The sequence below is a fragment of the Emys orbicularis genome, chromosome 25 (genome assembly GCF_028017835.1).
Source record: "Emys orbicularis isolate rEmyOrb1 chromosome 25, rEmyOrb1.hap1, whole genome shotgun sequence".
NCBI lineage: Eukaryota > Metazoa > Chordata > Testudines > Emydidae > Emys > Emys orbicularis.
Window position 1 is genome coordinate 6,341,928 of NC_088707.1, and position 15,254 is coordinate 6,357,181.

At 43.4% G+C, this 15,254-nt stretch overlaps 1 protein-coding gene across 2 annotated transcripts in view; it reads left to right on the forward strand.

Moving 5' to 3' along the window:
• The first annotated feature begins 471 nt into the window (after positions 1 to 471).
• The window catches only part of IGF2BP1 (insulin like growth factor 2 mRNA binding protein 1), a 54,350-nt gene continuing 39,567 nt past the window's right edge, over positions 472 to 15,254 (forward strand). For both annotated transcript variants that reach the window (XM_065422574.1, XM_065422575.1), the window contains exons 1-2: positions 472 to 646; positions 1,972 to 2,032. In XM_065422574.1, the coding sequence (XP_065278646.1) occupies positions 472 to 646; positions 1,972 to 2,032 (236 nt within the window). The remainder of the gene's footprint in view (positions 647 to 1,971; positions 2,033 to 15,254) is intronic.

The following is a 15,254-nucleotide window of genomic DNA, read 5'->3' on the forward strand; positions in this document are numbered from 1 at the left end:
GCAAACATTTTCACTCATTTTTTCAGGTCGATTTTATTTAGAGGCGGTGCCAGGCAGTCTCAGCAAACGTCCTGTGACACATGAGTGCGACTCAAAGGAGTTGGGGGGCTGGACGAAAAGCAGCCGCACTTTTCCCCAGCCCGCCATCCCAGTTGAACCAACCCACTCCCCCATTGAGCTTGTAGTCACCAGGAATCCCACCTCCTCCCCCCCAGCCCCTGCCCAGAGGAAAAGCCTAAAAAAACAACCACCACCAAACACCCAACAACTCGCTTTCCCAGTTGTTGGGCTCCAGTTTGAATTGGGAACTTTCCTTTTTTTTTTTAAAGTGTGGGGGTGTTTTTTTGATCTTAAAGAATCTGTAAAGAAAAGTTGTTCCCCCCCCCCCCCCAGCCCTATCAACCCTCCCTCCCCCCCCCTTCCCTCTCTTAACACCCACCCACCGACCATCCACATCTCTTGTGATCCACCATGAACAAGCTGTACATTGGGAACCTAAACGAAAACGTTACTCCAGGCGATTTGGAGAAAGTCTTCAATGACCACAAGATCTCCTTCAGTGGTCAGTTTCTGGTGAAATCGGGCTATGCCTTTGTGGATTGCCCTGATGAGCAATGGGCTATGAAGGCAATCGAAACTTTTTCTGGTAAGCAGATTATCTCTCTCTCGCTCTCTTCCCCTTCCCCCCCCCCCTTTCTTCCTTTCTGGTTTTGCACCAAATCTCTTAGTCCCTGCAAAATAATACCAATAAGGGAAGGGGGGGGGGAGGTTCTGCTGTTCTAACCCTCCCTCCCTTCTTTCTCACGGCTCCCCCAGTTCATCTCTGATGAACGCACCCACTCAGCCATGGCCCTCCTGTTTCGCCAGCGGGCCGGATCCCCTGGCGTTTCCCAGGGCCTTACACGGATCGCCTTGAAGCAACCAAAATCACGAAACAGTCTCCTTCTTTCCCCCCCCTTCGCCTCCCCCCAATCCAGCAAATCGGGTGGGTGCGACGAAGGCCACGCGGGGCCAGCACCAGCAAAGCCGCGCGTGGGGGAGCTGAGATCCCCGATTCCCACCCACCCCCCGACTAGCTTGGGAGACCGATTCTCCCGTCTGCTCCCCCCCCTTTGCCTTCCACCTTCAGCCACAGCACCCCGTATCCGGGCTGGGGGGGTCCCCCTGGATCCAGCCCCTCCCTCCAAGCAGCGCCAGGCCATTCGGGGTTCCCAGCAGCCTTCCCTTGCCCCCCAGCTTGGCTCCCCACAAGGCGTGGGGGTCGTAATCCGTGTGTGTGTGGGGGTCCCATCTGCAGGAGGGGAGGGGGGCGTGGGACTTTAGCCATTTTGATTTGAACGTGGGGTTTCCTGGGGCATATGTGTTGTAGCGCGAAGGTCGCCATGCTGTGTTTCTCATAGAGAGAAACTACTAGGGAAGCAAATAATTTTTTTTTGCTGATGCCAGGATCGCTCAAACTCGGATCCTCCTTTTCTACCCCTTCTCCCCCCCTCCCCAAATAAATAAATCAGTTGCAAGGCAGATCTCCCCATTTTGAAGGGAGAAATCCCTTCATTTCATTGAGTAACATTTTATCTTTTCAGCCCTTGTGTGAAACAACTCTGCCCCTGAGAGCCCTACACACCAAAAGAAGCAGCAGCAAAGAATGGATCTTAACATTTAAGTCCTTTTTCTTTCGCTGAAACAGACTTCTCTGTTCAAAACACAGCTCAGGGCGAGCAAAGGAATCAAATATTCCTAAGCAGCATTGTCCAGGGAGCTACTGGCCAGTACCTCCCAATGTTCCCCAGCTTGAAACCAGTTTTGTATTTAATAAAGTGCACTGGCTGAGGAATCAGAACATGTATTTGTGCTGTGTGGCCCATCGTAATTGGAATTAAAATGAAAAGGTTTAGGGGCAAGAATGTTACCCAAACCTTTCTGCGTCCCACCCCTGCTCAGATTTAAAAAAAAGACACATTTTGTTTTTAGGGAAAGTGGAGCTACATGGAAAACAGCTAGAGATTGAACATTCAGTACCCAAAAAGCAAAGGTAATAGTGTTCTAATTCCTCTTATTTTTCCCTGTTGGAAGGTTATAGCTAAACTAATGGGGGGGTGTCTTGGGGGGGGGGGGATTTATCATCACAATTATGGGCATGTGAAATTAAATTTAAGAGGGGATTATTGGGTTTTAGAGCTGCCCAAAGCTAGGCATGAGTCAATTCTGATGATCAACTTTTACATTTTGTCTTTGTTTGTTTAAGTTACTTTGAAAGTAAGTTTAAAAAAAAAAAAAAGATACTAAATAGTGGTTTGGCCAAGTTGGTGTATTGCTGAGATCTTGCTGAAGGCTCCCTGCTGTTTTGTTCACTTTGAAATACCTTTTACACATTTTTAAAATTTCTCACCTAATATTTTAAAAAAGTTAAATTGGATTTTTTTTAAAAAATTGGGGCTTGTTTTCACATTTCATGCTAAGGCGTAGTTTAAATTAAGGAAATTGACCCAGCTTCTTATAGAAAAGAACTCTCACTGAGCTATAATTATTAAATTTCCTTTATCTTTACTTTAAACATGAAAATGTGTCTCCCTTCTTTACAAGTATAATTTCTTCCACTAGATTTTTTTCAGAAGTCTACAATCTTCTCCATGTTCTTGGCCTTTTGTTGTTGGGTGTTCACCTTGGGCTGACAATTTATTCTGGTTACCAGCAGATATTTTGCAGTTTAGGGCAGATCCAACATGAAGAAGAAGAAATATTTTCTAGAAAAGATACATTTCCCCTACCCCACAGGAAGCAGGCGAGTTGGCCCAAAATACAAATAGTCTACGTTGAATTCTAGCAGAATCTGTAATATGCTTGATCCACGTGACCAGGCAGTTACTTCAACAACAGAGCAGGAGGGAGGTGGCTTCTTAAAAGATTGTTTTAGCTTTTTTATGACTGAAAAAATATACCTGAAGACTCTAGTGGAATCTGTCTTACTAGCAAAGGGTAAGCCTTAATTTTTGCTTTCCCAGCTCTCTTTTTTTTTCGCATTTGTTGGCCTTTTAAAATTACCCACCAATATGTCCATTGAATCCCAGAGAATGCAGGGCTGAAAGCAGGGTGTTCTATGGGTCAGTGAGACCCAGTAGGTTTAGCTCAAACCTCAAAACCGATCTAATCATTTAATGTAAAATATTTTAGCAGTAAGCCCCCAACGCATGCATTGATGATCACTATTGCATATTACAGTGTTCAAAGACTTGGTTGTGGTGTAAATTTCGATTGAATGAAATGTTATTGGAAAGGCAATTACAGTATGAGAGGTAACATTATAAAATCGAAAAAAAAAGTCTGTTTTTTTTTTTCTCGTAGCACTGCTAGAAAATCAATAGGTTGTGTGGAACACAGTAGACTTCAAGCTATTTCTTAGTTCACTTTCTCCCAACTCTTTTCAGACGTTATTAACAATATCAAAGAACAGCTATACTCAGTAGGTTGTGTGGAACACAGTAGATTTCAAGATATTGCTTAGTTTGCTTTCTCCTAACCCTTTTCAGACTTTATTAATAATGTCAAAGAGCTATTCTTAAATGTAAACACAGTGTAATTCAAACAAATTGTGGCTTAAAGTTTATAATAAGAGGAATCAGACCTAAGATTAGTTAGCAATTTTTAGTGAGAAACAAGAGAAATAAAATTAATTACATATAGAATCTATATGCCATAGTGTGGTGGTTTTATATATACACACACATATATATGTGTTCACACATACACACACTGTCTGCTTTATTTAAAGCTACAGAAGCCATTTTTGATGTTGACGTTCTCCTTAAAGTGCTTAACTTCAAATAACTTTTATTAGTACAATATTGTGGTGGTGTTCAAGTTGGATATATTCTCCTATCACTTAACTATGGTTTGATAAAGTAACTTTGTCTCAATTTCCTAAGACAGGCTTGTATTTCTGTTTTTTCTAAAAATGTTAGTAAACTTGGAAATTGTTAGACAAATATAATCTTTACTAGATGGTATACCATATTTTTTCTCTTTTTAAAATACAGAGTGATATTATGTTAGAGGTGGTGTTTCTATGTGAGTTTGTTCTTCTGGTTGTTTTGAGTTTGGATTTTCCAGTCTAAAGACATATAGAACAGAATTAGTTAATTAAGTAGGATAGGCAAGGATTCAATCAGATGATGTTACTGTGATTTCTTAAAAATAAAATGAAATAAAACCTGACAAGGTTGTTAAGTACAGAATTTTTAAAAAAATAAAGTTACATTCACTCATTTACTTTTCTGAGAATTTTAAAAATAAAAGTTGATTTATGGATTGGATCTGTTTGATTAGAAATTAAAAATAATAATGCTCAATAAGACTGAAGGATGTTTTTGGAAATGAATGTATTTGATTAAACTTCATACAGTGAATGCAACTTTCATGAGGGTTTCCTTTCTTCTTTAAAATGTTTCTTCTCTTCTCCTCACTTCTAATATAAATATGAATTAAAATATGCAGAATAAACTAACAGTACACAAGAGAATTGTTGGTATGTATTTCTGCCCCCAAAATATAAGAGAAACACATTCATTTTGTTAATGCTGATAGGAAACCATTTTAAATAAATACTTTTAAAATATTAGGTTAAAAAGAAAGAAAACACTCTGATGCTAAATATACAATGTCATTGTTTGGAGATTAATAAAACTTTCAGTTTTATAATATTAATCTTGCTTAGGTTAAAGTTTCTCTCGTTGCTATTCTGTGACTTTACTGAGGAGGAGTTGGCAAAATTAGGAATTATGGTTTAAAAAGAAAACACAAAAAACCTGAAAAATTGTGTGTGTGTTGAAAGGCTTACTGAAGAAATGTTCCCTTCAATAAATGAGTTTTTACCCCCAAACCCCTATAAGATTAAGAAATGTTTTAGGGGGGTAGATCTGTCTGAAACTAAAAAGACTTAAGTGGATAGATTTGAAAAAAAGAATGAATGAATAAAGGGTGGGGGGGAGAAAGAAAGAATGAAAGAAGTGAATCCATCAAGCAAACATTCCAAATATGAGGAATGTGGAAGTGAGTAGCCCAGAGAGAATGAAACTTAGTAATTGGGGGAAATAGTGAATATGGCTGATAACAGCCAATACACTTAAAACTAAAAGGATTTGCACAGGTTATTTTTAAGCAAAGGCAACTTGTAAAGAACAGATACAGTTAGAAAAGTTTGTCCCCCCAAACAGAAGAAGGAAATTTATTAATTACAAGCAGATATTTAATTGTCTGCTGCATTGCTCTGGATATAATGTAACAAGTTTGCTTGAGGGGGGTTGTATTACCGTTTTTTCCCAGTTTTTGTTTCAAGTTAATACCTGTGTAGAAATATTATTTTGTACATGCATAATCCCATTATGAGTATGTTCATAATGAAATATTTTAAAACTTTGTTTAAACAGCAAGTGGCACCTTTTTCTTTTAAAGTATTAGTTGACAAACATTGCATCTTACTCGCTTCTGATTTCTTGGGTCTACAAAAAGTTCATAGAAAATCTAGATAGTTCTTTTTTTTTTTAATTTGGGAAAACTTTCTTGAATGTTGAGACAAATTAAATTTATAATCCATTCTTGAGGTTATTTACCTCCCGCAAATCAGAGATGGTTAACTTTTTAAAGGTTCTGCCTTTCCAGAGAAGTTAGCACCATTCTTGTTCAGAGCAGTTTCTGAAAGTTTAAATGCCTGAGATAAGGAAAAAAACTTCCCTTTTAATATTCTAAGCTTTTATTTAAGATCTCCTTTTTGGTTATCTTCATAGGTTCTCTTTGGACTTAGTACATTTAAATCAGTGATTATTAATACTGATTAATACACCCTCAATAGCTGTAGTAAATGAACACTGTTGGTGATTTCCAACCATGAAGGATAGAAATAATTTGTCAGTTCCATGTTCTTCTGGAATAAATTTGAAAAATTAGGTGTAAAGTTTTGATCACTTGAGATGTGCGCAATTTTAATATAACTGAAAATAAAAGATAATCTTAACAATTTACAGTTTGAAGCAATTGGCTCACCCCTTATTTCCCAGTAAGCAAGTGTCTGCCAGAAGTTGCAACTTAATTGCAAACTTTCTAGCCTCAGCTTTTGGACCAATGAAAAATGAAGACCTGTAGATGCCCTTTCTGAATCGGTTTCTCCAATAGAGATTGATGATACTTTTGCCTTTTAGATTAAAACCATTTAAAAATAAATAAATACGGTATTTTTTTCTCCTTAAAAAAGTTTCAGCTTTAACAATTTAGACACTTAAGAAGGCATCCGTCCCCCTTCCTCCCCCCAGATATAGAAATGTTAATGTTTTCCAGAATGTGCCACTAGGACCTAGGAAAGTTCAGAAAGCAGGAGAGGCTGTTGAAAAATAAGATTGAGTTAGTCCAGTGTTTGAAATTCCAGGCTGAAGAAACAGAAAGAATCCCCTTCTACCTCTAGTAGTAATTTACAGGTTTTCCTGACTTAATGAATGGAAGATACCTCACTCAGTGTCAGTGTGTAAAAGGTTTTTAGTCTCCATTAATGATGCCTTTGTTTTTTTTTAAACACCTCTCCCTCTTTCCCCCCCCCTCCCGATTTTGTGGTAACTTGAGGGTTTCTTAGGCTAGGTCTACACTACAGCGGGGGGTCGACCTAAGATACGCAACTTCAGCTACGTGAATAGCGTAGCTGAAGTGGCGTATTTTAGGTCGACTTACCTGGCTGTGAGGACGGTGGCAAGTCGACCACTGCCGCGCCGCCGTCGACTCCGCTACCGCCTCTTGCCGCGGTGGATTTCCGGAGTCGACGGTAGAGCCATCAGGGATCGATTTTATCGCGTCTTCACTAGACGCGGTAAGTCGATCCCCGATAGACCGATTACTACCCGCCGGATCGGCGGGTAGTGAAGACAAGCCCTTAGAGAGTAGATGTTGCTTTTGCAAACTAGAAAGTGTGAAAAAAAATGTTGATGATGAAAAAATGATGCGTGTAAAACTGTTTTGTGAATACCAAGGGATTCTTCAGCATGTTTCTCTTACAGTAGAGAGTAGGGCAGATCAATTGGGATGATGAATTCTTTAACTGTGATTGGAAAAGCTTAAACTGTACTGCACATGATTTCCTGAAAAACAAACCAACCAACCCAACAAAACACAAAACAAAACCTACCCAGAAAGTCCTTGAGAAGTTGTTTTCTGATTTAGATGGGGTAATGTTTTCAAAAGGGTCTAAGGTCTTATCTACACTACCGGCCAGATCAATGGGTAGCGATCGATCCGGCGGGGGTCAATTTATCGTGACACGATAAATCAACCGCCAGTCGCTCTAGCGTCGACTCCGGTACTCCACTTCAGCGAGAAGACACCGTGGTAAGTAGATCTAAGTACATCAACTTCAGCTACGTTATTCACGTAGCTGAAGTTGCGTAACTTAGATCGATTTCCCCCCCCCCCCCCCCGCGCCCCCGTAGTGACCAGCCCTGAGTGACTTAGAAGCTCACGTCTCATTTTCAAAAGTGTCTTAGACACTTGGGTACCTAAATCCAAGACTCATAAGTCACTTTTGAAACTGAGACATGAGCTCCTAAGTCACTTAGGACTTGTCTACACTTAAACCACTCAGCGCTTCAGTGTAGACGCTACCTGTGCCAATGGAGGGTTTCTCCCCCTCGCATAGGTAATACATCTCCCCGAGAGGCAGTAGCTAGCTCGAATTCTTCCGTCCACCTACCACTGTCTGCACAGGGACTGAGGTGCATTTTCTACACTCCGGGCAATGTAATTATACCAACCTAATTGTCTAGTGTAGACCAGCCCTTAGGCACGTTTGAAAATTCTGCCCCTGTTGTCAATGTTCTGTCAGTCTTGTCCGTGAGCCCGCTTGTTCTTCTGAATTCTTATTCCACCTGCTTTTGGTTTGAAAACTGTGAATGAACAGGGAGGGTCTTCCAGAAAGGAATGCTGATACCTTTTTATAAAAGGTACTTAACATGCAAAGTTTAAAAATGTTTAAAATAAAAAGGGAGAAGAGGAATATAGGATTTGCCATACTAGATAAGACCAGGGGTTCATCTAATCCAGGGTCTTGTCTCCAGTAGCAGTTAGTTCTAGCTGTTTCGGGGGATGTTGTAGGAAACCTTGCAGAAGGCAGTTATGGACTAGTCTGTTTAGGGAAAGTTTCTTCCTAATTGTATCAGTCAGAGGTTGGATGACGCCCTGAAGCTTGAGGGTTTATATAAAATCCAAACTTTTTTTTTCATTCTTGCTACAATTCTGGGTGTTCTTGTTATCCTCAGAAGTGTCCAGGTCTCTTGGGAATCCAGCTAGGAAAACATTTTTAGGATTTAATTATAGCTGCTTGTTTTACTCTACACTCCAAAGTGTAGCTGCAGTGATGTAGGCTGCATGAGGCATATATCCCTTGTTACCAGACTGAATGTTGCTGGAAAGTATTTCTGAAATGCCTTAGAATAAGAGTTCAGACAGAGAACACTGGAAGAGAGAGAACTCGCCATGTGTTATATTCATTGATAAGATGATCAGCTGCGATAGACTTTTAGAATAGCTAGTCGACCCTCATTCACTTTTCAGCAGAATTCTTCCAATTTCTATCAGTCCAAGCTTTGAAACTGGATATTTATAGGGGTGAAAGAATGGAAAACATCTAAAACTCTCCAGCCAAACAGACTCTCCTCTACACTTTCCTGGTGATGGTGTCCATGTGAAATTTGAGGGCTTGCTTACGTGAGAAAGTTAATTTAAAGTGTTACTTTGAAGTGATTTAGTTAAAACCAGTGCAAACTCTTATTTTGATTGAAAACTGGCTTAATGCAGTTCAGTTTAGACCAATTCCTAATCAGTTGAAAATCAACTACTATATGCTACTCTTAGGTGGCTACACTACAAAGTTTGGTTGGCTTCCCTACATTGCTCAGGGCTGTGACAAATTTCATGGCCCATGCAAGGTAATTCAGCCAACCTAAGCCGTGGTGTAGACATCTTTAGGTCAACGGATCAGGGGGTAGCCATGTTCGTCTGTATCCACAAAAACAACGAGGAGTCCGGTGGCACCTTAAAGACGAACAGATTTATTTGGGCATGAGCTTTCGTGGGTAAAACACCCACTTCTTCTGAAGATAAATCTGTTCGTCTTTAAGGTGCCACCGGACTCCTCGTTGGTTTTTTTTAGGTCAACGGAATAATTCTTATGTTGTAGCTGTGCGGCTGGAGTGGTTTAAATGTAGCCTAAATGAAATGAGCAGTTTTCTTGCCCAGAGAAGGCCAGGGATAGAGAAGGCACACAGTATTCTGGTTTGCATCCAGCAAAGCACGTGTTTAAGCAGTGACTAGTTCCATTGACTTAATTGGACTGTTCGTTTCCTTCAAGCTAAGCACTTACTTGCTGTGCTTTGGATCGGGGCCAGGCTGCTTAGGGCCCCTGGTTGGCTCATTTAGTTCATCCCCCTTCCCCCACCTCCCCACAGGGGGCAATGCAGAATTGTTCCCTACAGTCTGTTTGCTGGGGCTTTGTCCAGCCTAGTTTTAAAGTGTCTCAAACAATGGGGCACTTTCTCAGTTTATTGTGGGGGAGATTTTCAAAGGCACAAAGAGAAGCTGGGTCCCCGACTCTCAGTGGGAGTTAAGCACGTTTGAAAATCTTACCCGGAGTGCCCAAGTCACTTAGGAGCCTAAGTGCCCTTTTCAAATGTGACTCAGGCACTTAGGCGCCTAAATCTTGTTGAAAGGCCATGGGATTTAGGCTCTTAAGTGTTTATCCCCTTTGAAAAATAAGACGTAGGCTCCTAAGTCACTTAGGTGTGTTTGACATTTCTACCCCTAACTCTTATTTGTGCCTGTAGCCTCTGCCGCTCCTGCTTGTGCAGTTGCCCTGAATTGTCCCCTTTCCAGCTTTCTTTCCAGCCCCCCCCCCCCCCGGGGGGGGTTTCCCCAACAGGCCTTGCACTAATATCTGAACAGTGGAAGACATTTTATTGAGCTTCTTGACGGAGCCTAGTGAAGAGGTGGGGGAGGGGCACAGATAGGACTACAGCAGTGGAGATGGGTAGCAGGCACAGGTGTTTATAATGTTGCCGTTTGCTAGCCCTAATCCTGAGATGAGGGCAGCTAGAAGCAAGCATGCTGCTGGTGGACTGGTTCAGCTAGCAGCGCATCCTTAATTCATGCCCTGCCTCCTCTCCAAAAGGGCAGCTCAAGAGGGGGAATCCAAGCTTGTCTCCAAAAAACCAAACCAAACCCCAACCCTCACAAGAGCGCTCCTGATCCTGCAGGAAATGGGTCATTTATTTTATTGTGACTGACCCTGGTGAGCCATGACATGGTTGGAGCTGAAATTTCACACTTTTCTGGCTGCTGTAGGGGTGACCATCGACACACGAGAAGGTGATTAAAAAAGTCAGACACCGGGGTGGGTTTTTTTTTTTTTTTTTTATAGAGCAATCCCCCAAACCCCCCCCCCACACACACACACGTTTGACACACTAACATATAACAAGGGAGCCCCTCAGCTCTGGCGAAACTCCACGTCTGGTGTAGCGAGATGCAAGTCCTGAGTCGGTTTGGTGTATTGTAAGGTGTAAACAGCACTTCAGATTAGAATTCAATTGAGCTGTGCAAAAAAAAAAAAAGGGGGGGGGGAGTTTGCTCTGAAGAGGAGCTTGCTGTATTTCATTTTATAAAGTCAATTGCATAGATCCTATGGTTATGGGCTCCGTTAATAAACCTCAAGGTAGACAAGAAAATAATGATTGAGAGCCACATTTTTTTAAGAACCAGGGCTAGATTTTTCACCTCCCATGTAAGCAACTAACTAGAAGCCACCTTTTCAAAAATGTTCAGCACCCAGGGTGCTGAGCGCTCAAGAAAATCTTGCCCTCCATGGCCCAGAGATGCTCCCCAGGATGCATTGAAAAGACTTGGAGAGTTCCTTTGAAGTCTTCCCAGCTCCGCTGTTGTGATGAGCTTGGGATGCTGTGGAAGAGTGAGGGAATTTAGCCTGCCAACCCTCTGAATGCACAAGATCCGTGGCCACAGACCCTCCCTACAAGTCCCAGGGAGGGTTAGCTCCTCCATTCTGTCTCTTGCTTTCTTTTAAAACAGATGCCCCCTTTCTCCCCTCAAGAAGGGGGCAACGCTGACACCGGAGCCTTGAATTAATACCGCTCCAGGCTGCATTCCTTTAGACACACGTGTGTGGGGGGTGGGGTGGGGGGTATTGGATGAGGACTCTTCCATCATCTTCATGAGGCACCTACTGCAGAGGTGCTTTCACAGGGTCTGGAGAAGGGGGTGGAGCCTTTGCAGCCCCCCTCTCCCCTTTCTAAAACCAGGAAGGTCTAAAATGAATAACAAGCTGTTTTCAAACCTAGAGAGGGGCAAGTGAAGTAGCTTACTGCATCAAGCCTAGTGCATGGCTACAGTTCCTGTAAACCAGCCTCGTTCCTTTACACGTGGACTTAAAAACTTAAAAACCAGGCAGCGTACATGGCACTTGTACACATAGGGTGACCAGATGTCCCGATTTTATAGGGACAGTCCCGATATTTGGGGCTTTGTCTTATATAGGCGCCTATTACCCCCCACCCCCGTCCCGATTTTTCACACTTGCTGTCTGGTCACCCTATGTACACAGCATCTTATTTTCCATTCCAAGCCAAGTTTTCCTGTCTGCATCCATTCCCTAAAACTCTTCTCCCCCCTCCCCCTCCGCCACACATATGCAACATGGGGTGTGCTCTTAGAGTCTTCTTGGTCGAGCCGTTTAAAAGGCTACTTCCTTTATCAGAGCCAAATAACTGTTTTAAATGGTTAGTACAATTGGTTTTTCTGGAATTGTCTCTCGAGACTTCCAGTTCAGTTGCTCTTGCTGTTGCTAAGAGCTTGTCAGACTTTTTGGAAACTCGCAGGATAAAAACTCCTTCGAGATAAAGTTTTTTTGGGTACAAAGTTATTTCATATCAGGTTTGGGTGGGTGGGGGGAAGTGAATGATAATCCGACTAAGTCACATGTGCCAGAGAAGATCCGTGGAGGCAGAAGTTCCATAATCAGGCAAAATGCCCACTCACTTGTTAGCGTTGCATGACTAAAGGCTCCAGGATCAGGTCCTTTGGCTACATTAAATGTAAAAACCAACCCTTAAATAAACCAAGCCCTCCTATTCATGCCCAGTTAAAGTTACATGCTGAGCCACAAGATGTCAGCAAATGCGAAAGCCAGTGCAGCAGTGATGGGGCCCCAATTCTGATATTACCCCAGTGGAATGCGGACGGAGCCTTGATTTACGTTGGGGCAAGTGAGAGCAGAATCAGGCCCTATGTAATGTTTTTTTGGAATGCACGTTTTACAGCAGTGATATTTTACGTACACCTCTCTCTCTCTGCCTCCACATCCCGGGGTGTGCATTGAGGCTCATTTAGCTCTGCCGTTGGACCCGCTGCTTGCATTGTCTGACCTCTAGTGACTCAGGGCCCGATTCAGGAAGGTATTTAAGCACATGCTTCAGGCCACGTCTGTGCTCCAGACTTCTGCCCCAGCATAGCTATGTTGGGGAGGGGTGGGCAAAGATGGGATCCCTGACCATAGCTGTACCAGCAAAAGCCCCTTGAGTAGACAGTTCCACCAGCAAACCTGTGCTTTTAGGGGTATAGCTTGTTTCTCTCATGATGGTGGAATAAGTTAAATTGGTAAAGGTCAGCTTTGCCAGTATAAAAGCAATCACACTACGGAGCCCTTTACCAGCGCGATATGCCGGTGTAGCTATACTGGCAAAGTATAGAAGATACTGGCTCCTAGTACAGACGTGGCCTCATTTTAAGCCTGTGATTGCTCCAGCTGAAGTTAACAGGGCTACTCACAAGCTAAAACGAGGCATGTGCTTAAACCGGGGTGGGCAAACTACGGCCCGCGGGCCGGAGCCGTTTTAAGCCGGCCCGTGAGCTCCCGCTGCAGAGCGGGGTGTGGGGCTTGCCCCGCTCCAGCTGGGGCGCAGGGTCGGGGGCCGCACCAAGTGGCTCCCAGAAGCCGCGGCATGGCCCCCTCCGGCTCCTACATGCTCCAATGGCCCCCTCCAGTGGTTCAATGGGAGCTGCGGGGTGGTGCCTGCAGACGGGGCAGCGTGCAGAGCCGCCTGGCTGCGCCTCCGCTTAGGAGCCAGAGAAGGGACATGCCGCCGCTTCCAGGAGCAGCTTGAGGTAAGCGCCACTCGCAGCCTGCACCCCTGAGCCTCTCCCCACGCCCCAACCCCCTGCCCCAGCCCTGATCCCCCTCCCGCTCTCCAAACCCCTCGATTCCAGCACAGAGCACCCTCCTACACCCCAAACTCCTCATCCCCAGAGCCTGCACCCCCAACCAGAGCCCTCACCCCCTCCCGCACCCCAACCCCAATTTTGTGAGCGTTCATGGCCCGCCCTACAATTTCTATTCCCTGATGTGGCCCTCAGGCCAAAAAGTTGGCCCACCCCTGGCTTAAACACTTCGCTGAATCTCAGCCTAGATGTAACACCTTATGTGAAGACCATTGTTGAGCATTTCATTGCAGCGGAACAAGTAACTCAACAAATGTATCTGACAAATGTAGCCTCTCTCCTTGCTTATGGCGCAGACACGAATAGTTAATGATTTCCTTTCATTAAATGCTTATTTGAGAGTGATGAATTTGCGTGTATGTTTTTACACAATGGATTGATCAGACAGTTCTCTTTGGTTATCCTTTATGGGTCAGATAAGCCACACAGTACTGTTTCTGCCCCCTGGCCAGGATGAGTGTGCAGGCAGGTGAGACTTTTACATTGGGTTTTCCTGAATACTTGCGGATGTAACTTTGAAATCTCCTTTCTGCAAACGTCCATGCCAACGAAATGTGATCACGTGAATGTTCACGGAAAGGCGAGGAGGACGAGCTCGGCTGAAGGGAATTAATTTAAAAATCGGAGCAAATATTCAGACAATTTGTGCAGGATTTGCCTAATTTTGCATTTAAAAAAAAATGCTGCCTGTATTTTAGTGTCAGCATTTCCCAGGCCCTACTTAGGCACTTGCCTTTACACCTCATTAAGGTGAACAGGCAGGGAGTGTGGGAAAAGTGCCAACTTCGCTGTTGGATGAATGGAAATGATTTTCCTGGGCCTCGTCTATACTATAGATTTTTTTAACTGCTTTTATATAATGGCTTCTACCACTAGTTCATCTCCAGTGCAAGACTACAAGAGACTGGGGGACATGTTAACCACTGTGTCATTTAGCCCTATTACAAGCCAGTTTAGAAAATGCAGTGCCTAGAGCACCAGCAGCTGGTCTGCGCTAGTTATGACAGGTGGGGACTAAACCACAAATAGCAAGGAGGGGAAATTTTAGGGGGGAAAACGTCTGTAATCCATACCCACATTGTTAGTTTGCATCGTGGTGGCTGCCTGTTCCCAAAAGAAGAGGCTATAACTGAATATATGTCAGATTTGTAGAATATTTTACAATGGCGCCTTAGGAGAGGATAAGTGCCAAAGCTCCAATCCTGAAATTTGTTGAATTACATATTATTATTAATTAATTGTACTGCTGTGGTGCCTAAGAACCCCAGTCACAGACCAGGACCACATTGTGCTTGGTGCTGTACAAACGCAGAACAAAAGATGCTCCGTGCCTCAAAGAGCTTACAATCGAAGTAATGTCAGCTACTGCATCCATGCAAAACAAGTTGCAGCATCTGTTGCAAGACTAGCAACTTCCCCCTCTGCTCCCATTCCTATGATGATCGCACCTTTCCTGATGTTAAAGCACTAAAGGTTTGTACCGGGGGGGAGGAGGGGGGGTAAATATTTAATTGTCCCAACAGCAGAACCTGTCCCTGCCAGAGCCTCTTGGTCAGGTCAGACCAGAAGAATGTGTAGTGATGTCACAGATTGGGTGGGGCTACATTAGATTCTAATGAATCTTAGTAGATGCCTACTGAGCATGCTCAGACTAGAGCTGGTCCAAAAATGGCTCAGAAAAATCATGAAAATCGTCAACGTACTTTTCCCTTTTTTTTGGGGGGGGGGGGGGGGAGGATTTTGACATTTTTAAAAAAATTGCCCAATTCTACTTATAACTAGTTTTCCCCTTCAGAATAAGCAATTCAGTAATCCACAATGAGGATTTGCAATGCCAAGTTTCCCACTTCAGCCATCAAAGAAAAGTGTAGTTAATATTTATGTCGCATCTCTGAGTGCACAGAGACCTTGTGACAAGCCAGACAAAAAATCCCATATCA